At 33.0% G+C, this 26801-nt stretch overlaps 2 protein-coding genes across 3 annotated transcripts; one reads left to right on the forward strand and one right to left on the reverse strand.

Annotated features, from left to right (window-relative positions):
• Nucleotides 1-1428: 1428 nt before the first annotated feature.
• On the forward strand, nucleotides 1429-24232 carry LOC105341812 (aquaporin-1). Of its 2 annotated transcripts, none has more exons than XM_011448541.4 (7): nucleotides 1429-1625; nucleotides 15883-16121; nucleotides 19268-19455; nucleotides 19895-20099; nucleotides 21387-21467; nucleotides 21817-21928; nucleotides 23517-24232. In XM_011448541.4, the coding sequence occupies exons 2-7, from the start codon at nucleotides 15918-15920 to the stop codon at nucleotides 23612-23614; spliced, it is 888 nt and encodes a 295-aa protein (XP_011446843.3). In that variant the 5' UTR covers nucleotides 1429-1625; nucleotides 15883-15917; the 3' UTR covers nucleotides 23615-24232. The 2 variants fall into 2 exon arrangements, with proteins under 2 accessions (XP_011446843.3, XP_011446842.3); XM_011448540.4 differs by lacking the exon at nucleotides 1429-1625 and adding an exon at nucleotides 9013-9142.
• LOC136275630 (uncharacterized) lies at nucleotides 11328-12370 on the reverse strand. The gene is made up of 2 exons (XM_066085247.1): nucleotides 12158-12370; nucleotides 11328-12014 (listed from the first exon to the last, which is right to left on the reverse strand). The coding sequence occupies exons 1-2, from the start codon at nucleotides 12368-12370 to the stop codon at nucleotides 11328-11330; spliced, it is 900 nt and encodes a 299-aa protein (XP_065941319.1).
• Nucleotides 24233-26801: the final 2569 nt, after the last annotated feature.

The raw sequence follows: 26801 nt of genomic DNA on the forward strand, positions 1-26801 counted from the left end.
TTGGCAAACTCTCAACTACATGTATGTGCCTAAATAGTCCAAACACCAGGGACCACTCCTACAACCAATAACAAATAAAGCATATATGAATGGACAACATTATCGTGAACTAGTAATGGTTCTGTGCTGAAAGTGGCTGAATTCGCTTTTCCAAAAAATCCCAAATCATTATAGTTACATGCACGCGATGTTCAAGGAATATTATCTACTTAATAATGAAATTTGGGTGCCCGCCGATGAGTTTTAAGGAAAGTACAGGGCTCACAATTCTTCGGCATGTAAACAAGGCTCGTGCCCTGTTTTTGTTTACATAGGTTCAATATACCAGTAAAAAATCTTTTTCAAGCTGCATAAATAAACAGTTCCTAACGCTTAACACATTCAGTTTAGGTTTACAACTGGAATTTTCACTTCAACATTCAAAATGTAAACAAAAGCTTTGTTTACATAGCGAGGAATTGTAAGCTCTATAACCAATCTAATTAAAATTAAATCCTTCACGCTCTCGTATTTGATATGTCAATTAAAATTAAATCCTTCACGCTCTCGTATTTGATATGTCGCTACATATCAAATACGAGAGCGTGAAGGATCTAATTTTAATTAGATTGCTCTATAACTCGCTTATAACTCAACAAATGACACTAAAATTTTAGTTGCCTATTAAAAATGCCTTACTGAAGCATTGTAAACATTAAAATCGAAAAAATAATTTTTGACCAAAATCGTGGCCACGCCCCTTTAATGTTTTTTTTCGACTTACCGGCCAGTTTTTGGGAAAAAGACTTGAAAATTAAGCAATAAAATAAGCTTTATGTATATAATATTTGTCATTTAAATACATGTAGCTCTGTTATAAATTTCAACTACCACCCTCTTGAATTCTACTATTTATTAGTTTTTCTCGGACCCACTTTACCTTTATAGATAGTGTGTGATTTACAAACTTTAAGACAGGACACATGACATATATACAATAAATACGCTTATATTAATAGTTCTGTTTCAACCATCACCTTTCATTTCTAATACAGCAAAATAACACTTATCATTTTTAACACATACGCGATTTCCACAACCCCCCCCCCCCCCCCCCAAAAAAAAAACCCCAAAAAACTGTGCATGAAGCTTAAGACATTGGTCCTGGCATGTACATATTTTTGCAATCGCTCTCGTTGCTTTTAAGCGCTAATACGACATTGTATTTCCTCACAGAAGATGACAAACCGTTCCAACAACATGTATTAAGTGTAGTGGTGAGGACCTACATTGCCTCCACAATAGCACCTATCAGCTAATGCGGTATCTCTGCAAGTGTTACATGCCCAATCGTCTATTATTGATCACCAAAGAGACTGAAATCTAAATTTAAGCAATTTAGCCAGATGAATGGAGACGATGAGTGTATTGACAGACAGACCCTCGGTAGAGATGTGAGGTCTGATTGTATAGACCCACCTCTATCTATCAGGGACAGGCTGTGGGATTTATCATCAGTGTACCGATTTATGGCCCTGTCGTATTTATTTCTTCAGGATTAAAATCCCCGTAAATTATAGTACTTCTGGCTCTGAGCATCAGTCGAGTGCCTTCCCTCACCAGTTTATCGGACTTCTGTACTTCAGGTCAGTGGATATTGTTCTATAGTCTTTCCCATCCCGAAATATGAATATCCTATAATTAAAGTACATGTATGTTCATTTTTTTTTTATTTTGAAACAATTGATATATTCATGGTTAAATCTTTATGCAAAATTATTGCAATCAAAATTAAATAAAGGGACCCTGGGAGTTTTATATTTCTTCGTAGTATCAAATCAGTTGATAGGAATATTATTTACATGTTCTTAACGCATACTTTAATATTTCGTTGCAAAGGTCATGATCGACGGAATGCATAACAAATCATAACATCTTTTGAAGGCAGAAAAAAAATCATTATTCATTGAACACATAGTTTGATTTAATAAAAAAGCACATCTAATAACTCCAACTCCAAGATACCGACCTAATAACTTCTCTTTTTGCTGACCATAAACTTCGGTTATTCAAAATCCTTAAAATATTAAATGATATTCATAACCCGATAAAATCAAACCCTAAATATTAACAAATCCGATTACTGGTGTCTTATCCCGGTATATTGTAATCGAGTCTGGTTGCATCAACTAAAAATGGTCAGCTTTCCAAAAATGCACATACACATGTATTTAATCTCAGCATATGTTGAATAACAATGTAATTTTATATTCTGTGGCATGGCGTGTTAAATATTTCGAGAATAATTAAACTAAACAATCAGAATAACTGTTGCAGTCGAACTTGGAGAATATCGTAAAACGTATCTGATCATCATGTACATGTACTGTAATGAATGTGTAACCGTTACTTGCCCAATTAATCTGTTTAAGAAGTAAATCGCCCACCATTTTAGCAATATCACAACCATACCCATATACATCAAAGATCCCTTACAGTGATATTCAAATGATTTTTCCCTTATCATTGTACAGACCTTACATGTATATTCAAATTTTCAAATCACACCTCTCAATGTATTAACAATGTACAGTAATTTACTGAGAGGCATCAAGACAACATCGTACATGTACATGCACGTCAAAGAAGCCTACACTTTCTGTTGTTTTCCTTTCTCACTGGTTTTATTCTTAAGAATGTCAATAAAAATATAGTCTCTTTTTCGAATCAAACATATCTGTTACAAGCTCATAGTTAAATGATTTACACTAGCACACTGATAATTGTATTTTAAAAATAAGCGGTATATGAAAACAGAATAACCAATAAAACTCAAACGCAGCAAAACCTGTCAAAGGCATATATGTAATTTACTTCTTGAGTTCTTGTAATTAAGGATTAAATAAGACACCTCAGAGAAAAAAAGAAGTGCTTTGAATGAGATCCGGATTACACTTTACCAAGTCAAGGAGTGATAAAGATTGATCAAAAATCACGCAATATCAAAATTAGTTCGGAATCACAGTGGAAAACATTTAATCGGCTTTTTCTGACTTAATCGATGGAGTAGCTTTTCTGAGGACGGTGTACATTTTAATGACACCATTTCCTCTCCACGGGAAAATAAGATGACAAATACTCCGTAAATCAGCTAGGTATCTGTCGGCATTTCCTTTTGTTTGGTTCACCTTTACCAATAATTCTTGTACTTGTTTATTTGAGGTTATTTGTTTATTGTTTTACGTCCTCTCAAAAAGTCGTTATCAGTACATTTAGGTTAAGATTTAGACGTTTACTCTGTGTGTGTGTGGGGGGGGGGGGGTCTATTTTAGTGGTTGCTCCGAGGTTTGTCGAAGAGGCCCAGCAACATGCGGATATCAGTAACAGATCAATCGTTAAAATAGTGCATTTAGAATTGAACTAATGAAATGGGCATTTGCACGTGTGTAGTGTTCAGACAGCAAAACAATTCTTTTTAGTAAAGAATATTTAAAATAAAGGTTCATATGTGACAAATTGGGACCATTTGCTGCAATATGAAATTAACCTCTGCCAGTACTTTTAGTACTTTGATTCTATTTGTAAATAATTAAAATCTTTGAAAAAGAGTCAACATTCAATTTTCATTAAAAAAAAAACTTGTGAACAAAAAATGATTTTGCATATGTTCATTATTCAAACCCATTGTTTATTAAATACCATAATTATGTTAATTTCCATATCAAATAAGTTAAATTTAGGATAGAAGTGCTTAACAGGTTCATGAACTTCATAAGATAAATCGTATACATGTACCTGAATTTGAAATCAATCGTGTGTGTGTGTCAGGTTTAGGTCTTTGTGTAGTGTCAACGTTCTTATGGAGTGTTGACCAGGAACTGTTATTTATACTGCCATTAAGTACTAACCTGCCAGAAGTTTTATACATTATCTGTCCCATAGTCTACAAAAGTTATATACAGTTACAGGTTACAGGGAGAATCTTTTAACTAAATCTAAACATTGCATATATATATATATATATATATATATATATATATATATATATATATATATATATATATATATATACTGGTATATATATATATATAGAGAGAGAGAGAGAGAGAGAGAGAGAGAGAGAGAGAGAGAGAGAGATGCCATAGTGTCTGTTTCATACGTTATAAATTTTCACAGAACTTAGAAGTAAGTGAGAGAATTTAAAAAAATACAAGATGAATAAAGGTATGAAATTCTGGAATCTGTGCAGAGGCTAATTTATTTACTCCAATTACATGTAGAACTTGTTGAAAGCTTTCAAAGCCAGGTCCATTCTGAGATACTTACCTTACATATAACACAAATATATACTATCATGGTCCCCAGAGAACATGACAAAGGACTGTGGAAATTTGATCTGCGCTTTACAGGTTGCCATATCCAAAGGATGTAATGTACCTTATGATATGGTAACCAAAACAAATCCACCATCAAAACGCATTTCATAGAAGAAAAAAACATTTTAGAATTATGATTTATCATTTGTGAGTTTAATTGAAACGCCAACAAATAATTTAATGCTTGCCTTGAAGGCTTCATGCATTTGTATAGACTATTCGTTGCATTAATGATACACTATAAATGACAACGATGTGGATGTTTTATTTATATCTGCTCTACTGTTAATCTAATACATTAGTAGGATTTAGTATAGCGTTGTGTCTGATTCAATTTAACAACAAGGTAATAGATTTATATGACTTTTCTCGTCTATTATAAAAATAATCCCTTCTATCAGCAGAGTTACTGGGTTATGTATCTATGAATGGATGGACAATGGTTGACGTTACACACAGGGGCTGTCTTGAAATGTAATGAATACCATGGTATAGAGAAAATTATGTTTCTTAGTATCAATTGTAAGCTTTGGCAAACTATTATGATCCGATCTTCTCGTGCGTTAATTCGAGCATGCGCATTTCCAGAAAAGGGATATAAATACTAGCGCTCAATTCAGAAATAAAACCCTTTTTAGACGGTGGCTATAAATAGCCACGGTCTATTGCTACGGTCCTGACCGGAAGAGTATTTCTCACGGGGACCCTAGCGGATAACGAACGATAACTCTGTTAGGTACATGTGTATGAGAACTAATTTTAATCTTATCAGATATTTTAAGCATAATAGCTGCTAATTATTTTGTACATACATTTAAATAATGAATGAAATTGTGTTTTATTTTAAATGAGCCGTTACCCTATCTGCTTACGCGGTATTAATAATATAAGCACCAACTGACAGTTTTGACGTTTAACTCTTTATCAGGACTACATAAACTATATCACTGCGATAATTGGTCAAGAGATCTCACGATAATTGCTTCTTGTTTTTTTATGATATAAACAATTGTCAGAAACACACTTTTTAAACTGGTTTGCCATTTCATATTTCAGCAATTATGCTTCATCGATAAATTCAGCCATTTTCAACGCATTAGTTTTAGTTGAGCAGCATATTTTTTGTTGTTGTAGCTTATTCCAAAGATTTCACAACAGATACTGACAATGAATATTACATAAATTACATTTTATTGAATTTCAACCGATCAATGGCACAGTTTCTTCTACAAGTGTGCATGTGTTTTCAAACACACAAAAAACTTTAAATTTAGATACAAATGTGTTAAATTTTCGACTGACCTATGATTTACAATGTACCTTATTTTGTACCTCACTCAGTCTGTAGAAACATTAATTTTATTACAGGCACCTCAATATTCATCAGACAATATTTACTGCAGATGTTGACGCTTTACTTGCTGCTGACTTTCTCTCAAACATGCTAATCGACGTCGGATTGTCAAAAATTCACGTGCAAATTGAGTCGCCATTTTAAATGTTTATAAACTACATTTTACGATGTTTCAAAGATTTTTTGTTCAGATTTTTTTTACATATGCTGTAAAACGTCTTATGGATTTTACGGCGTGTCAGCTCGTGTATCTCTTATTTGCAGCAAACGCTAGCTTTTTTGTGAGAAAAAACATGCGATATTCCATATACATTTATGGTACATTGTGAACGGTAATGTAAGATATAATAATTTTGTTAACTAAACAGTTTCTGTCGAATTTTTTTACAATGAACTGAATAACGCAATTCGATGAGCGAGGTACAAATAATGACATTAATTCATATGCGCCCGTCCCTGCTAAATGTATTAGAAAATCTTTTCTTTGGTTTTGGGGCATTTTTTTACTGACAGATAACATTATTTACATAGTTACGTAAACATCGCCCCGTTTGTTCTCAAATATTTTTTAACTCGCGAGTACAACTCTATTATGAACTTTCTTCGACATTTGTCTCCAAGTGTAAGCAGCATTTTGTCAACATGCATTTACAAATAGGCGGGCATATATAAATGCGCCAGTTTGTTGCGACTCACAATTGAAATACACACCGGTTAGAAAGTGTCATCACTTAACGCAATGCTACATCGGCCGTAGCGTATACATCCATGCTATATTTGCGATAAATAATGAAACATGAAGGCAAAAAAATATGCTTCATAGATGACTCTAGAATTCTGCTGAGCTACAGAAATATAGCTTTCCGAAAATATTGCCGGGATTTGCGAACCCTAGATCTATTGTCTAGTACATGCAAAGAATAAAATCAAAGAAGATGGGTGAATAAGGCGTGTAAAATGCCCATATGAGGAATGATTAGATACGGCAAAATTAAAATATTATTAAATCTGATACTTTTAAAAAAAATAATTAAAAACAATGTATATTTAACGTAACATCGGGTTGTAATCTTTAAATATTTTAAATACTTGCAATATATTGATTTAAACTGGCGTATGCGTGTCAAACCTTTTTTTTTATATTCTTATAACTTCAATGCATTTTCTTTCATAGAGTGGGTCTGAGGTCAAAAATTTATTTTTACTGTCTAAATGTGGTTTAAACCGATTGAACTCAATAAAAATGTGAAGAGATGACCCACTACAGTTCAAAAATGTCATTTTGTAGCTCAACAGTTGAACGTTTTAGAAATATAATACAAGTCCGTTAATCCGTGGTCATAGTCTCATATAGCATTTAAACAACGCACTTGTGTTGTGAATGAAATGGCTCAGTGGTTAGAGCACCAGCCATTAGGAAACTTTATAGAACTTGGGTTTTTAGGTTGTGGGTTCGATACCACCAAAACTTAAAGATTTATTATTTTTTTCTTATCTTTTTGAAATATATCAAACTGAATAAGAGTTAGAAATTACTATTTTGTAAACTTGTATAATAACATATCAAAAATATTTATTTGAAAAAATGCTAAATTTGAAATTGTATTTTACGACTAAACCAAAAGGGCAGTTGCGCCATCTTATCTCCCCATATTCTTTATATACACAGCTGTACGGTCAGAAAAACGTGCGTTCAGCTTGAATTTTGTTTGTTTGGTTTTTTTAAAAACTTATTTTGTATAATTGATTAATATTTGTTGTAAGTTTACTAGAAAAGTTTAATGTAGCAAGTAATTTATGCGTGTTAAAGTGTACTGAGAAGCGATAAAATATACATGTGACTTTCCCGAATTCATTCAAATGATTTGAATAAATCTATAGCTAAATACAATTATAGAAAACATGTTTAAAACGTTGATTAATGAAACTTCCGCGACCGAATGTTGTATGATATTTTTTTAAATTTTCATTCACTTTCGTTGTGAGCAAATGGAAATAATCCACTAAAGTCGAAGATAAAATATTGATTTACTCTTCTGTTTCATGATGACGTGCATTCCAAAAGCAATACCAGTTTTATCAAACAGGTTCTTGTAAACCCATTCCGTTTTCTTTACACCTAAATGTATTAACTGACTATGAGGAAAAAAAGCAAATGTGATGATCCACAAGACTGCAACTTTCTCCCCGTGAAAAAAATGAGGGAAAATGCTGTCGAGAGGGACAATTAACATACTATATATATCCCCAAAAAGTTAGTAAAAATAAGTATTTTTTCATACCAAAGCTTTATTTGTTCTTGTTACTTTGAGAAATCTACAATATATTTAAAGCACAATAGTCCAATCCACACTTTTCAAAAGTTTTTCCCCTTTGCGGGGTCAACCCAAAGGTCAAAAGGGAAAAAACCTAAATTCCCCTTCTTCAAACAATCAAATATTTGGGTGTACTGTGATGAAATCGCTTTGGATTTGATTTATTCATTCAATATGTGGTGGCAACCATTCAAACGGGGTTTTAATGTCAACTGATATAGATACCAACATATTGATGCAAAATAAAGATACAATCTTCTATACGACAAAGACTACTGTGATAATTCTTTGGGGTTTTCCCAAAAGATGACGACCAAGAGACACAGCATTTGTAAAGTGTAGAGTGAGATCACAGCTACGATTTCCACAGAATTATCCATGTAGGAAACTCACGACCAGTTGTGCGAGTAAGCGATAAGTATTAGTACATGTATGCGATACTGGCCGCGGTTTTCGACAAAAATAATTATCATACGATGTACATCACTCATTGTTACATGTAATATGCCACTTTCAAACGACGCCACCGTCTAACAGTACTTTCAGTACTTTGATTTTCCATGACAATCTTAAATCTGAACCTGCTAGTTTGCCCCCCCCCCCCCCCCCCCAAAAAAAAAGAAGACCGAAAAGAACAAAATTAAGCCACTAAAAACAACAAACAGAAGAAGCAACCCTATATGGATCAAATTGATATAAATCAAGTTAATATCATTATTATAACAATATCTAAATTCAAAAAATCGAAGTCCGCAATCCCACTTTTTACTACAATCTCATCGGGGCAATGATTCACATCTTGTAGGTGAAGGTATATACTCAGTAAATCCTAATTCTCCAAACATATCATACGATCAGAATATAAAAACAACATTGTTGTTAGATAATATCATATATATCATTGTGTATAATTGAAGCCCTGATATGTTTTATCGTAAATTATATCCGTATTTTGGACGTTCGGTTTTTTAGTCCTATCTTTGATTATGACGTAATCATTAACGGGTATTTGTATCACATGCCTAACATAGTCACTTACGGGTTTTGTTTAAAAACAGGAACACGGACGTTTCTCTGCAAATTACCCACCCTCCTTCCTTCTTCAACCCTTCTTCAGTGTAAGTTGTAAGCATCTTCTTAATCTCAATTGCCATAAATATTTGTTGAAATGTATTTTTTATGTTAATAGCAATTTCTTCATTTTGAGCACAAATATATTTATTGTATGATGTTGACCATTTTACCATGATTTAATGATTATCAGGGGATATTTATGTGATGCATTTAGTTCGAAATATGGTTTTTGTGATTTACATTTTATGCAATGTTTATTCTTTTTACATATTTTTTATAGTGTATAACTTTTGTCATTTCAATAAATGGCCGGGGCAATATATGAAAACACTTCAAAAAAGGTAATATCAGGTAGAACTCTTACGGTCTGAGGAATATCACAAGTGACCGTTTGATGTTGGGGATATTTTGGAAATGAACTTTGCACAAAATTAAATTCGTGAATTCTTTGTTGAGCTGAGAAAATTACGGCTGTTTTCAATTACTTTCTTAAATTTTGGTTTGTTTCTTCATATAACAAAACAAATGTTGACTGTGTTTTCGGGCAACATTGATTATATTAGCCCCCGAGGGACGAAATATTGCCCGACGCGAAGCGTAAATTTCATCAGTTGTTCTACTTGATTTTACTTCACAGTATTTCGCAAATCCTTATATATCCGTTATGATAGCAAACCGTCGCATTGCGCGTCCGTTGTTTACTTGCCTTGACTGACTGCCTATTATGACGTCACCTTGTTTTGGAGTCGCGAAGAGTTATTTACGTCACCGTTTACGAATCAACAAATCAGAAGCGATAAATTGAAATAGAGGGAATATTCTCTAGATATTATTCCGAGCCGGTCAATATATATTTGTTTTCCCTTGGACTGAAATGTCACATTTTCATTGGTACTCTATATATCACACTATTGTTTTGATCTCGGCCCTGATATCAGCCCGATCGGTTGGTATCGGCCCAAGCCCGAAGGGCGCGGGCTGATACCATCCGAGGGCTGATATCAGGGACGAGATCAAAACAACAGTGTGATGTTGTTTATATCATATATTAAAAAAAAAGACTATTATTCAAATTCCATATAAGGAATATCCTCGTGTGCCCAGTAGTCGCGCGCTTAAGAAATAATCTGATTTATTGAGCGGTGAAATTAAATTAAGGATTATTTGTCACGATAATTAAACTTACTGAACTGTATTCTGATTTTCTGTGTATCTAAAATACATTAAAGTGCTTTAAACAGCTTATTATTGAGGCTGAAACGAAGCGAGGATTCATTGTCGGCCATCTTTGTTTGGAACCAGTAGTCGTGCACCCGGATATGTAAGCACGAATTAGGCCAAGAAAAGTAAATTTTGTGTGGTTTGTAACTTTTTCATTTAGATATCACAAACAACATATCAAATATATTCACAAATATCAACACCTTCCAACAAATGCTATGAAAACTTAACAATAAGTTAATAAACTATGTTTCATAATCTTGGTGAATTTCATCATTTCACAACTTATGATACAGTCATATACAGGGTAACTTGTGTTTCAAGATAACAGATATTTGATACTATCTTAAGAATCACATTAATTAATCAACAATAAGGTATACACAAATTTGAAACTCAAATTCTACTCTATTTACAGTGAGGGCATAGATAGTGATCCCCTATCCGGACTACTCTGATGTCAGTGCAGTAATTTAAGTGCACCCAATGTCTACATTTGTCACACTTTACCCACTTTAAAAAAATAAGGGATGTGCTATTTCGAACAGCATGTGGTGTGAACATTTTACAAATACAACACAATTCTTCCTCAGAAATAGAGACATCCTCAGAGTCTTCGATAGGAAGTATTGTCTTGAAGATGTGTTGTCAATTGGCTGCACATGGGAGTGTCCAGGTTCCTGTGAATGACCTTTTGTTTGAGCTGATGTTTTCCTCTTCTTCTTTCAACACTTTGGACTTTTACCATTCTTCGTAGAGGTGGTAGGGAGCGTCTGATTTTTTATGTTTTTTCTCTGTTTTGGGGCCGCTGTTGCTGAAACATGCTCCATAATTTTTGCTGATACCTCCGGCTCAGTAATTGCTCTGCCTGATGTAATCTTGCTCAAGGTTTTGCGTTCTTTTTTGGCCTTTAATCCCTCAGATTTTATAAGAACAAGCTCTCTAGTTCGCTCTGCAAAAAAATCCTGACTGTTGTTGTTTTCATCTGCATCCAAATCAGAGTCGCTCTTAATTGTCTTCTTCCTCGTTCCTTTGAGTCAATACCGAAGAAGGGGCAAGAGCTTCTGCTGGCACCACATCAGCATTAAAAGGATAAATTCCACACTTGCGGAAGGCAAACTGAAGATTTTGAGCTGATAAAGCTTTGCTGTATGCCTGGCATGCTAGGGCACAAACATCCTGTTTGGTGATTACTGTTGATGTTGCTCTCATCTTTTGGTGGCACAAATTGTTATAAATTTTCTGTAAAGGGCCATAGCAACCAACATCCATGGGCTGAAGACTATGACTAGTGTGCGCTGGCAAAACATGCAACACGATATTGTGTTCCTTTGCCCATTCAACAGCTGCAACTGAAACGTGAGACCTATGCCCATCTAATAGCAGCAAAACTGGTTCATCGAGTCCACCAGAAACATAATGAACAAAGTGGCTCTGTAAATACTGAAGAAATATAACAGAGTTTGACCATCCACTCTCTGTGACATCACCAGCTGCTCCAGGTGTTGAGCCTTCCATCAACTCGGACCTCATCCGCATACCAGGAAAGACAAAATATGGTGGAATGGCAACTCCAGAGGCACTACCACATCCCAGAATGGTAACCGTAGAGGATTTTCCTGTTGTTACAGCTTGTGGCGTGTCTCCAGTGCCGGATTCCACATGAGGAGGTGCATGGTTGAGTGTGATCCCCTTCTGTCCACATTAAAAATTCTATGGGGCTTATCAAATAAGTTGTACTTTGTGAGGATCGACGACAGTTCAACAAAGTATCGTTGTACATTTCCTGGATTTGATGATTTTGCGCGTTGATACTCCAATGCCAGTGGCTTAACAACCTTCAGATCTGGCCAACGCTTCATGAACCCTCTAAACCATTTTAATGTGAGAGGTTTCTGCTGCTTGGTTCTCTTGCGTAGCTGAATAGCATAGTCAGATGCCATATTGGTCACCTCTTTTCGGGTATACCCATAACCAAATGAGGCCATTGCTTTCAAATGCGAAACAAGCATAGCCTCCTCTTCTTGTCCAAGCAATGGTGCTGGCCCCATAGTTACCTTCTCCAGGTCTACCTTCCCTTTGACCCGGTCGTGAAGAGTTTGGGTTGGGACATTATACTGCTTTGCAGCTTTGCGAACACTTGTCCCTTTTTCTTTGACAGCTAGATATGCATTTATAAGTCGAGTTGGACTGTACTGTGGGGTCGGTAAAGTCCATAGAAGGCGAGGCGGAGCCGAGCCTTCTATGGACTTTACCGATCCCAAAAATTTCTTTACACAGTCAGTAACAAACCTAATAAGTGTTTTGTTTTGTCGAGGACCTAAAGTTTGATATGTAAACAAACAGAAGATAATACATAATATTAAAATTCATAGCTTAATTCTCTAATTTTTTACCTTTCTCGTCAGTCGTCTGTGCAAACCTGGATGCCACATTGTAGGATCATAATATTACGTCACGGGCAAAGGGGGGGGGGGGGTCACTCTAAATATTTTGGGGCTTAAAAAATCAAAGGTATGGTTGAACATTTGTGTAAAAAATTAGCTTAAATAACGTTACGTCCGCCATTTTGCCGTATAAATTTTGACGCTCGCCGTGTAAAGAAATTTATAAGGCAATCACGTGACGCTATTCATCCAATGACGTCGAGACATTCCAGTCCGAGGCAAAACAAAGAAAAATATCAGCCCCGAGGGCGATACAGCCCAAGCTGTTGGTTGCTGTCTCACCTAGTCCAAGACACGTGTATCAGGGCTGATACACTACTAGGTATATGATATCAAAAAAATATTGACCGGTCAATATTTTTCGGACGAGCTTATATTACAATTATTGACTATTCGTCTATATAGAGTTATATATAGTGAGAATATACTACTGAATATAACAATTGCAAATATAACGTTATATATTGTTAAACTGTAAGACGATATAGTTTGAACACGTAGATGATATAATTATTGTAATATGAATAAGTTTTAATTCCATAGAAATATATTGTTAGGATTTTTCATCGTTTGCGATATATACCATATTTTATTATAAATAGATTCTTTACTTTTCAAAAGAAAATTAAAAGAAAACAATAAATAATTTTATCTAGAACATTATATATACACTAATCGAGTCCTATAATTGTGAAGCAATGCTTTTATTAATGTAAAAGTTCATCTGTACTCCGAAGAAAAAAAAATCCAACCTATTTTTTGGGCGAACCCTTTTTAAGTGTTTGATCTTATCTCGCCATCTTAAGGATGTTTTTTTTAATGTAATGTTCATATGCATGTCATTTTAATAGTTTTGATTTAAATAGCATTTTGTATGCGAGTTTTCATTCACATCTTTATTCTGAAGAAAAAATCGCCTTATTTTTCGATGAATCCTTTTTTTTTTTAGTTTTTGATCTAATATCGCCATTTTAAAGGATGTTTTAATGTAATTTCATATGCATTTCATTCTAATAGTTTTTATTTGAATATAGCCAGATTACAGTTATCATTCACAAAAATGACTGTTATTTGAGCATTGAATCGTGGTTGTTTGAAAGATTAGTCCAACAACTGCAACAGTGTGAGCATACAAATTAAGTAACGCGCGTCAGCATAGAAAAACATCCTTTTCTACTATTGACAGCGTCATTCTCCTCCATTTGAATCATTCCGAATTAGCTAAAACAGGATACAGTTTATATTTAATATGATCATTAAATGCATACTTGAATCATGTATGTGGTACTTTTTGTTTGAACAGAAATGGGTCAGTTATATTCATTATATTCATAAATAGTTCTAGTAGCGAAAACAATTAATTCTTCAAAGATTTGCGTAAACCTACATATGCAGAGTCACTGACACTAAGGGTTTGAAGTTGACCCCTCTTAGAATGTTTGTGTAAAGTCCCAGTCTGTCTAAGGACCGTATTAGTCAAAGAAAGCCGAGCCTGTCACTAATTATAAGGACAGGATGTAAACTGAAACTTAACTAGTATATTTTCAAAACAAGCATTGTGATCCCACGAAAACTAGGCGGCCAGTAGATGCTGGCACGTATCCCTGCAAATCATTATGTAATCTTGGAAGCATACTAGTAGTCTATAGTTTGAATGCGTATGTAAATGGGATTTATGTTGGCGTTTTTTTTTTTTTTTTGCATTAGCATTTTTACACTCACTACGACAAAAAAAGTAAATAAGGGGAGCTTTTTTGAAAGATTAAACATAAAACATCATTTTTGCAAATATAATTTTTCACTAAAGCAAAAGTTTGAATTTTTTATCGAATCTTTTGATTCAACATCTATTGCAACTATAACAAATCGTTATGATATAAAAAAAAAACTGTATATGAGCTTGGTCAAAATCGGGTTAAAAATCTGAATAAAAAACATTCCTAAAAAACCCAAACCAAACAAAAAAAAATAAAACAAAAAACAAAAAAAGAACAACCCCCCCCCCCCAAAAAAAAACAACAACAAAAAAACCAAAACAAAACCCAACGCTCTTTTAAGATTTTGAGAGACCATGCACAGATTTGTGAAGTACTCAAAACAGGATGTCTAAGGTGTGGTCAAAAGACTTGAGAATAACATTGTGTTGTCAAGAGAACTTAGTCTAGATTACCATCAAATGAATAGAACCGTGCCACCTTGGTTGTGCGCTAAATGGATTCAGATTTTACCTTTACGAACACCTTAAAGTGAGTTATACCTCCTGCTTCCATAACAAGGATACACCGACCTATCACTCGTCTTTTGATAGATGTGGAAAACACATTAACCTGTATAAATGAATGTACTTCGATGAATTTCTCTACCGAGGATTTAAAAAATTGTGAGCCCACTAACCGTTCTCAAGAGTTTATAGGTCAGCTGTAAATCAAATCAATACATTCTGTTAAAAAATTTGAAAAGTGTTGACAATGAAATAAAAAAATATTCTTATATAAAGTAAAACAATTGCGTATTGATAAAAAATCTTCTTACATACGTATATCCATATATTATGTAGTACATTTTATCCACTTTTTGCACTCGGCAGTGATCTTTATAGCAAGGTTTATTGAACGCGATGGGAAATCTGCCAATCTACATGTAACATTAGTACCAATAATCAAACTCTGTCAGTTTGTTACATTACTTGTAAAAAAGGTTCTTGCTTCTTCCATGTTGATGTTCCACGCTACAAATCTAAAAATGTTAATGAGGTATAATTTTTCATTAGTTGTTGGATGATCCGAAATTCAAATATTATGAATTAGGATATGCAATGAAACAATTTTCTTTTAATATCTTATTACGCGATAGGTACGGGATGTTGCAAGCGAAAAATCACGAATTTGAACTGCATCTCGGAACGCCCCCTTTGGGGGTCATTGTGCACGCCAAAATGACAGAAGAAAACACTTAACGCTATCATTTAGTTCTTTATCGGGATGCTGTCAATGCGTATATAGTGTCATTATCGGAACGAAATAAACGGCAGACAACAAACTAAAATTGTTTCGGACTAGTGCTTATAATATCCAGAAATTACTATTGAAATATCAGGAACTATTTTTCTATTGTAGAATTATTGTGTGTGGTCGAGTAAAGGTCGTCGAAAATGGAGGGCTACTTCATGCACGTTTCCAAAAAAGTTGCAGAAGCAAGGTTCGGGAAAGAACAAGAGGAGGAGAAAGTATACTCGGTGCGGGAGCTGAAGAGCTGGAAATTTTGGCGGGCGGTGATGGCTGAGTTCGTGGGTACCTTGTTGTTTGTGTTCCTGGGCTGTGCCTCGACTTTGACTAATCCAGTCAACCCCGTCAGGGTAAGTTCACTATTGGAAATGACTTTAACAAGCGCCAACTTGTCTCCACCTTCAATTCAAATTGAAAAGAAAAATTAAATAAATCTTATAAATGAAGATATGGAATTAATAAATAAATTAACCTAGCAAACGTGATCTTACTTTAAGAAAAAATCCCCCATCCCTACCGCCCTACTAAAATTAAAGCGAATTAAACACTAGCAATATATACATTAAATAAAATCTTCAATCGGTTAGAGTTCTGTTCTGTTTACTGAAATTGGAATGTTCAGGGGTCGTTAGTCGTACTTGTAAAACACTTAGATAAATATAGCAATTTATCAACACATCATTCGCAGTGTACTTAATGTGTAACGTAAGCATATTTTTCAATCAATAGACCTTTAGGTACCATAGCATGCCCCTCATACAGGTTTAAAATACAAATCATCAATTGTTTAGATTTCTGAAATAACCATTGCAAAATTCATTGCATTGCAATTTTAAAGTAATTTTTTTAATTTAAGTTTAAAAAGTTTTTGTGTGTGCATGAACAATTTGTAAAATTCAATGAGAAAGAAATGTTAATTTTTTCTTGCTATGATAAACCAATTTCTAAAGTTTAGTTTAATGTAAACATTTGAAATAACCATTGAAGCTTGCCGAATAGTAAAATAATATGTACCAAAAGTCATGTAAAATGGGGCCAATTATTCATACAATTATAGACGCCTATTCAGATTGATATATCAAGAATTCATAACAGGGTTCATGAGATAAGAGAAGAGGTGCGCTTGTGTGACATTAGATGTTGCGGATATATTTTACATACCCTTACCGTGCTGTCACATGTTTTAAGTTAATTTCTTCAGCTGTTCTTGACCTTTTTGTCTTGTCCTTGCATGGGATTACAATATAGCAGTTTTAATGTGATACTTACACATCTTGATTATAAATATCTTCCATTAAATTCAATAATACATTGCACAATGTCCAAAGGTAATATTCTCATTCTGTCCAAACCATATCTTGAATGGAAACTACTATTATGACAGCTAATAAATCACTCCACTACTCTGGGTTTTTTTTGTTTTTGAGCGACATACCACCCTTTGATTTCTTTCCTTTGCATTATTTTGCTCCAACAGACTACCGCTTTGATACATAAATGACCAGCTTGATATTCTAACTTCAACGATATTGCTTTCGGTTATTTAAGGTAGCTAGCCGGTCTGCTGACGTCATAATAGTAATCGGCGTTTATCGAATAGAAATCATACACTTTTTGGGAGTTGATTTTAATCAACTCTTCTATGCAGTCACTCTGACAAACCGAAAGTGAAACAGTGTTTGGACCAAAGCACAAATCATCGCCGCTGACAAAAATTAGTTCTTGAGAATAATTGATAAATCCAAAATAATGTATGCTAAAGCATTGTTTTTAAAGGAAACATATTTATAAATACCTTGGAAATACAAATGTAGTCAGATTTTAAATGGTACGAACAATTTAGATATTTTTTGTAGTTGTATGTATTCTTACGCCAGAGTTCAATAAAGTCTCGTTCAACTCGGCGCTTGGAAATAGTCAGATTTTAAATGGTACGAACAATTTAGATATTTTTTGTAGTTGTATGTATTCTTACGCCAGAGTTCAATAAAGTCTCGTTCAACTCGGCGCTCGGCTGTCTCCGTAAATCTCCGACAAGCAGAGAGTCTCTCTTACTTGTCGGAGATTAACGGCGATAGCCGAGCGTTTGATTGAACGAGACGAGAGTTCAATATTGTTTGGATCCATAAATTTTCAAGAAATGTTTATATCATTGATACATAGTTTGATTGAATTTATTATATCTTAAAATATTACTTAACATGATTCATATGGGGTTTTATCAACATTCTTGGGTCGAAAAAGTCCGAAAATTCATATTATAAAACTGTGCGTAATTTAAATACAGATTAGAAACTACCTGTACTTGTCATGCAAAATAACACATCATTGATTTTAAAATAAATAACCATCGATAAAATCAACTCCCGTCAGTTCTTCGGTACTTTGATTAAATATTACAAATAATCTTTAGAAACATTAAAAGAAATGTGTCCGTTTGAACTGCTCTGTCTATAAAATCATGTTTATGGAACTAATCGAATTGAAACTTATTTATACGTCTCTACTTTTCCAATAAGATTTTAAATTCTGTATTCTCAACCAATGATCTAAAGATCAAATTAGTATAGGAAATTATCAAATACATGTACGATATTATGCCGATGGATGTGTGGCCATCATTTCTGCACCGATTGTGTTACATGAAAAAAAATGATCAGATTTCCTCTCTTCACAGAATTACATTAGTTGCACCTTTGCATTCATTATCAATTTTAAAATTCACAGTAGTGTAAAAAAATTATTTTGTTCTCTAATATGTGTGGATAGCTAATTAACACATTTTTATTTCTTGATTCTCAGACGTAATACAATGATGACGTCACGCTACCGTCAAACTTCAACATGAAGATATAAGTTTATAAAATCTTTTAAAACTGTAAAGTTGACTTGCCAAAAAAATGGCCAAAAACTCATATTGATTAAATTTAATGAATCGGTTCCAAATTATCTCTTCTTCTGTTATTGGGTTGAGTAAAATTAAATTCATCTGGTTTAGTTTTGAAATGCGTTTTCTTACCAAAATGTACATTTTACTATATATTTCATTAAAATGACGTTGCTTGCTTTGATAAACAATGCTGTGTTTGAAACACGATAACATTATAACCACGCAGACGAATTTGAAATATACTTCAGAAGTAAAACTTAAGGAACAAAACGATTTAACGAACAAATTATTCGGTTTTCTCACACGCAGTAAACGTACAAACTACCTTGATTTGAAAGTGATCACAATATACCTAAATTTTATTTTGTTTATCAGCTGCATATTTGTAGAGCTCGAGTTACTGAAAACAAAACGTTGCAATTTAAGTCACACAAAGCTTGCGCTGGTTTTAAACAAACATTCTGTGGGTGGTACATATACATGTATATCTTGCTTAATTAGTCATTCAAATAAAATGTATGTTTTTATTGCCAAAATGAAAATGTGTCCAAAGGACAATTTATAGCACAATACGTGTGGTACATGAACATTCTGTTCCGTTGATAGGTGGCGCTCGCCTTTGGACTTGCCATCATGGCCCTGATTCAGATGTTCGGGCACATTTCGGGTGGACATTTCAACCCAGCCGTTTCCTTGGGGTTGTTGGCCAGTTTTCAGATTACCATATTTAGAGCGCTCTTTTATACAATAGCGCAGACAATCGGTGCCATCGTGGGAGGCATGATTCTGAAGGGGTAAGTGATAAACTGCTGTTCTTTATAAAACATATCAAGCAAACTTTATATAGAAGTGCTGATGGATTGTGTAGGAAATATTTTTGACACGCATGTATTTCTAGGATCATATTGTTTACTCATAACAAAGACATAAATTCACGATGTTATAATGTATGCAAGAAAAAAAAGTTTGGTCTAATGAATGTTAAAATAAATTGCATGTTTCAACGTTTATTTTACAAAAATTCAAAGATCTCTCCATTATGCCAAATTTACTTTCTGGTAACTAAACAAACTCCCCATACTAGCTTCCTGTATGAAAGAATGCCATTTAAATGCAAAAACCCCAAGGACTGTCCAATAGATCCATGTAACTATCTTGCAAGCTTTGTTTTATAAAGTGTGAAGTAATGCCGCCTTGGTAGAATTAAATAAAAATTATTCATCATTATTTTAGGGCGACTCCTGGGTCTTTTCATGCTAATCTTGGAGTGACAAAAGTTGCCAATGGTTACACTCTTGTGCAAGGAGTTGGCATCGAATTGATTCTGACATTTTGCCTTGTTTTCGTCATTGTTGCGACCACGGACGGAAATCGTACCGATTTTGGAAGCATCTCTCTCAAGATCGGTCTCACTGTTGCAATGCTCCATTTTTCTTGCGTAAGTGGAACATTACATATTGTCACTTTCCTCAAAACGTACAATAGTAATACAAAACCTAAGCCAAACAGATAATATTTCAATACAAACATTATTTTTAAGTTGAAGAAAAAATTACGTATCAGCAGTCTAGTGTTAAAAGGCAAATCACTAAAAAAAAGTAAACACATACGTTGCATTTTAAAATTCCATTAAATTCTACGTAATACTTGAAAAAATAAATGTAATACAGTATTAAGACGATCAAAGGAATTGAAATGTAATTAAATAGAAAGATTTGAAATTGGCAGCACATTAAGCTATAAAGGTACATGTACCATTTCTTGTGATGCACGGATTCGCATGAAATGGGCAAGATCGATTGCATCTGTACATAATGGTTGACTGGTAATGTCTCTAGACAGAGAATAAGTGGCTTATTTATGACCATAAAAACAAAAAAAAATGTACAGAAGTTTTAAAGACATTTAGGGAGTGACAGAACATTAAAATGTTATATTTTGGGGTGAAATAAATTTGGTCACCGTTTACATCTCTTCAAACCTGCACTAAAAATCGATGCATTCAGAATGCTGTACTCCCAACCTTTTTAAAGTTGAAGCTTTCTATATACACAAATATTTTTTTATGTATTTAAAAAAGAGCTGAAAGTAAAATCAAATTTTAAAAAATGTGCGGTTTCAGCAATGGGAGATACAACTGCAAGCTAAATGTAGTATTTAATGCTAAAAATGTAGTAATCCAATACGTTTCTTAATTTCACACATTGTTACCTCAATCTACTTGGTATTTATTATGTAATATTCAATAGTTCGACAATATAGTAATTAATAATTAAATCATATAGAATTCATGTACACATCGGAACAAAGGGTCCATGGTCTTTTTTTTGGGGCAAGAATCGGGAGGCATCTACTATTCGCATTTCATAACAAATTAAACATGTTTCGTTGCGTGCAAAAAAATCTATGAAGAATGAAAACGATTATTTTGTAACCATTGTACATGAATAATAAAACGGTTTTTATGGTGTATTCCACAGAGAGCAATTATATAAACTTGGAACTATGTGACCCCCCCAAAAAATAAAACCCAGCGTAGTTGAGTGAGGTGGAGAAAAAGTATAAACATTGGCATTAGGCCGTGTGGACGTATTTTCTTTTATTTCATAGACTGCTTATTCTTCGTGACTAATCACAATATCAAACATATCATAATTGTTTCAAAATAAAGGATTGTAAAGTGTTGTTAAATAATTAATCATTTTCCTACTTTTTATCCTCACAGATCACGTTGACTGGCTCTAGTATGAACCCTGCCCGTTCTTTGGGAAGTGCCGTGGCCTCTGGGGACTATGACACACATTGGGTAAGGGTTTTTGTACATTGCAGAGCCCATCACCATACGGTACCTTTGACAACGACCAAAGCAGTAGAATCTTAATAAATCAATTGGTTTCAAAATTTTAAAAACCAAAACACTAACCTTGTAATTTATCGCGTAACCACATAATGAATGTTTTACTTATCCCTTTTTTTTCAAGATTAAGATAATGCTATTGATAAATGGAGGTCGATACTTCTGGCACATTATACATTTTTTTAAATAATACTTAGTGAGTGTAAATGCAATTTACATGTCGCCATATTTCCTTAAATATAAAAAAAATTACAATGTGACACTTTCTTGCATCATATCAAAACTCCGTATTTTATAGGTATATTGGGTTGGGCCTATACTTGGGGGTTGTATAGCTACCTTGCTATACAAATTCCTTTTCATGCCTCATAGAGGAGCAATATCAAACGAAGAGGCTACACACAAATTACGTATGTATCCATTTTATATATGAAAATATAGTCATTGAATGATTAATTTGCTATTTATTTCATATATCATAATTGTCACATCAAAATTCATTCCATTTCGAAGGCACTTTTTTATCAAAATATTAATGTTTTTTTCTATTAACAAACTGAACTCTTATTAAGGTATCCGATCCATATTAGAACAAAATTTTGGCAACTGTTATAACGGTTTTTCCTGTGTACTCGCTTTGCTGAGGTACCGGGGAATAAAGGATCTGTTCGGGGACTTCGAAATAAAACCAAATATTAAAATAAGGCCAAAATATAAAGTTTATTAATTTTGATTGCAAATGTCAAAAGGTGTAAATTCATAATAGAACAGTTCTTAAAATCGACAAAGAAAAATAACATAAAATGAAAATATACGAGTATTTACCTTCGAAAAAAAACAAATATTAGAATAAAGCCAAAATATAAAGTTTATTAATTTAGATTGCAAAAGTCAAAAGGTGACAATTTGCGTTTGGCTTTTGGTTTTATTTCGTCGATTATTACAAAGTCACGCCCATAAAGTTAATCCCTAAACATAAAATATAATTGGTTATTAATTACTTATGGGCGTGGATAAAAATGAAACGAACAGGTAACAATCATTATAATTAGCGTTAATAACCACTGATCAAATTATGTAATAAAAACGCTCACAGGTGCCAGGTTAGATGTCAAAACAGGTTGAATTATGTAATTCAAATATTAAGCGGTTCTGTGAGGCTTATTTAATAATTGACGTTAATTTGAAAATTAAAGAAATACGTATTTAATGATTTCGACATAAAAAGTAAAATTAGCTAATTATTAAGTAAAATAATTATTGCGACATTTATGGTCACATTTCTTTTTGTTTTGTTTTTTCTGGGTTTTTTTCTATTTTCTTAAACATATATATAATAATGCTTAATATAAAAAGAATATATACAAAACATTTAAATGTTACATAGTACAATAAAATTATTACAAAATATGTACATGGAGCATAAAATGCTGTAACACAACCATGTATTTATTACTTTGATATTTATTTAAAGCATTTAAGAGTAGAAAAAAAATTTATCGAGAGAAATTTTCAAAAATGTTATTAACTAAGCAGTTTTTAATTAATGAAGATTGCATTAAGGTCTATGGAGAGAAGCACTTTTATTAAAATAAAAAAAGTAATTACAAAGAATATCCAAAAATGCTTTGGTGGAAAGATGTATTTTATCATTAGGAATACAAAAACTATTGAAAATAAATTTTATAAAGTGTTTTTTAGAATAAATTTTTATAGAATAAAAGCAAAGGGGGGGGGGGGCAACTATTCAAAAAAAAGGAAAAGGTCATTAATTAGGACACATTCCACTCTTACATATTGATGCTTTTAAAACAGGAAAATTATGTCCAATTATACTGAGTATTAAGCCCATACATACCTGTTATGCACCCAGATTCATTAAATCTGAGGCTAGTATGGATCGGATACCTTAATATAATTTTTGATATAATGATCATGGTTGTAACTTTTGATAGAGTACATTTTCCATTTTGATATAAACAAATAATTATTTTGTAGTTGCAGAAGGAGATATGATAGCTATTCCGAGAGATTATTTTACCGGAAGTTCAGAGGCGTCCTCTAACGGCAAAAAGCAAGAGACATTCAAATTGTAAGAAAAGGATTTAGAAGTGACACACATTAAGCGTATAGGATACAAAAACGTGTAATACTGTTATTAAGGGAAGATCTTGAAACAATAAGAGAATCATTAGACTTACAATATACATGAGTAACAGTAAAGTACTCTTCATGCGTAAAGTTGCAATAATTATTAGTATGTACGGGTATTGCTTTAATTTTTAAAGTAAGGTCAGATTTTAAAGTTCGTTATTCATTTAAAAGTGACCTAAAAGGTATGTGCCACATATTACGTTCATCATCGAAGTTTTCCTTAACAACTGACCTCAACCCGCTTCCGTGTAAAATATGTGCATATATTTTAGACATGTTAAGAATCATTTGTTACTACATACATTACACTTTAGCGTAAAAGTTTTTAAAGTATTTTCTTAATTGAAATAATTATTAGAAACGCCCCAAAATGTATAATTATAGGGGCCTAGTTGAAATAAATATATAAATATATTTACTTTTATTTTGCTTTCAAAATACATTTCTATGCTTATATGATAGTAATGAACTCAAATGGCAAGAGAGAAGTTGTTGATCTTGTAATTTTTTTTTAATACAAATTTGTGAATTTTTTATATAATAAACATGTTTGTGTTTTGTTTTACTGTTCATCAATTTCTTGTTGATAGCAAGAATTTATTTGTTTTTTTTTAAAATTTGAATCTATTACAATAAAGCGATTTATAAAAATACAAAATACTGCATTTTTCCCAAATAACTTAAGGATGACGTTTACTCAGAATGAAAAACAATTCCACTGATGATGATGAAAAATCAACTATTGTGTGTTATAGGCCTTAAGTGGTAGTGTTATTCTTCACTTTCCAAAAAGTAGGTCAATGACTTACTTTTTGAGTTAATGGTCATTAAATATGTAAGAAATATCCCTAAAAATTTTACACTATGATTGAGATTTTTTAATTGTGAAAATAATACAAAATGCTAAACTCTTTGACAAATGAAATACAATTGATGAATGGCAGTGACATTAAATAGATACAAAGCATTAAGTTTTTAATCACAATTTTTATAGATATTCAAGTCCGAATTTCATCTATCAGTTTCAAATCCCTGCCCATTTTTGATTCAATATAACCAAAAAAACTGAATGATGATAATGCTAAAACATTTATGGTATTAAACTAAGTATATCGACCTTTCTCTGCTGGCATAAAATTTATATGAGGTCAATGATCAAAATTGTGAGATATGGTGTTAATTTTGAAGCATTTTTTAATAATTTTGTAGTGTGTGCCGTACGATTATCTAAACGAACAAGCGAGTTAAAACCAACAGAAAATATGCAAATAAAGTTGACTAACAAATAAAATCATATAGTACTACCAAAAATATTTCAGTGGAAAGCAAGATCTGAAAAATTTAGTCCGAATCTCCTCTGTTTTGCTAAAAGTCAAACTTTGTTTGAACCTAATCCCACAATATAGTATAAATATCATGTTATGTCAACAATAATTCATTACATAGATAATTTTTGTGTTTAGAACAAAATTTACTCATTACATTGATCTTTTTAACAATCTGGATTTGAGAACTCAAACCCTGAGTAAACAACGTCCTTAAGGTAAAGATGTAATAAATGAAAAATAGCTACATGTCTATGAAATTCATGATATAAATTCTTTCAATGATGCTTCATAGCAATAGTTCCGTTTGATAGGGTGTATTGGGGCTTAAATTTAGAAAAGAAAAGCAATGAAAAATCATGTTTTTAACTGTTAATTTCTATTTAATATGAAGAAAATAAGTAACCATCTCGGAGTTTCGTCCACCTTTGCATTATAAAGTACGGGTATATATACAATGCCTACAGTCTCTCCAAATACGGCATTAAAAAAGCCCTTGACATCCCCTTAAAAATGATGTCAAATTGAATATAGGTATCGGAATTACTTTTCCTATGATTCAATGTTAAGAAACAGTTACTTTGTACATAATTCGTTCAAAGCGTTAAAGGGGCATGGTCACGATTTTAGTCAAATTTTGTTTTTATGTTTTTATTATTTACAATGCTATAGAAATGCATTTCTAATGAGCAAATTAAATTTGAGAGTCATTCGTAGAGTTCTAAGCAAGAAACAGGGCTCACAATGTTTTGTCATGTAAACAAGGCTCGTGGCCTCTTTTTGTTTACATAGGATCAATTTACCAGTAAAAAATCTTTTTCCAGCTTATTTGTCTATCTTTTTATTTATTTTAAGCATAAATATGTAAACAAGCGCTTCGTTTAAATAGCGAAGAATTTCAAGCTCTGTAATTCGCTTAAAACTCAACAAATGATACTCAAATTTCGGTTGCCTATTTAAAATGCCTTTCTGAAGCACTGTATATATTAAAATCGGAAAAATAATTTTTGACCAAACTCGTGACCATGCCCCTTTAAGTACAGGAAAAAAGATTTAACCAATCAACTAGATGCTGTCATTAGACAGCAATACCCGCACCATGTGTTTGCCCCTAAATAACACTGTTTTGTACCAGTTTAATTAAAAATGAAGGCTATATGCAAGCTCTGGTAATACAATTAAAATTTATAATTTTCATAACTGAAGGATGAGACCCCTTCCCATATGATAATGTGGATTTTCAGTTAATCAATAATCTTAACATTTTATGTCATAGAAAATATAATGGTCTATACAATTATTACAAACAAAATTAAAAATTAAATTATGCCCCCTCCCCGTGGCGGTTGCCGGTTTTAGATTTGCTTCTGTGTGCCTACATGAACATCATCGTGTTCACAGATTTAGAGAAGGGGTGGGAGTGAGGGGTCCCGACCCCCCCCCCTCCCCATTAAAATTCATTTATATCAATTGTAAAATTACCAAAAATACACCTTGGACCCCAATGCTCTTACAGACATGTAAACGCTCTAACCCATTGCGCTTCAATGTTAGGTAACATTATTTGGGGGGTAAATATTTAATCAATATTTAATATACTTTATTGTTTATCTCAATAGAAAGTATACATGTACATCACAATATGCAGGTGTCCTGCACCACCTTAAAGCTGTTATTTACCTAATAAAATAGTGCAAGTGGATTTGAAGAATAGGTCATAAAAATACATGCATGTTACAAATGAATGATCTTTGTCTAAAGTTACGAACACAACACAGGTCTGCATGTCTCATTAGCGGGTACT

Source organism: Magallana gigas, chromosome 5 (genome assembly GCF_963853765.1).
Source record: "Magallana gigas chromosome 5, xbMagGiga1.1, whole genome shotgun sequence".
NCBI classification, from domain to species: Eukaryota; Metazoa; Mollusca; class Bivalvia; order Ostreida; family Ostreidae; genus Magallana; species Magallana gigas.

Excerpts from the sequence above, each read along its gene's own strand:
- LOC136275630 (XM_066085247.1), bottom strand. The coding sequence starts at position 12,370 with ATGGGGCCAGCACCATTGCTTGGACAAGAAGAGGAGGCTATGCTTGTT. Across the intron at positions 12,015-12,157 it reads AGCGTTGGCCAGATCTGAAG|AAGGGGATCACACTCAACCA; the intron begins GTTGTTAAGCCA and ends TAATGTGGACAG.
- LOC105341812 (XM_011448541.4), top strand. The coding sequence starts at position 15,918 with ATGGAGGGCTACTTCATGCACGTTTCCAAAAAAGTTGCAGAAGCAAGG. Across the intron at positions 16,122-19,267 it reads ATCCAGTCAACCCCGTCAGG|GTGGCGCTCGCCTTTGGACT; the intron begins GTAAGTTCACTA and ends TTCCGTTGATAG. Across the intron at positions 21,468-21,816 it reads GGGACTATGACACACATTGG|GTATATTGGGTTGGGCCTAT; the intron begins GTAAGGGTTTTT and ends CGTATTTTATAG.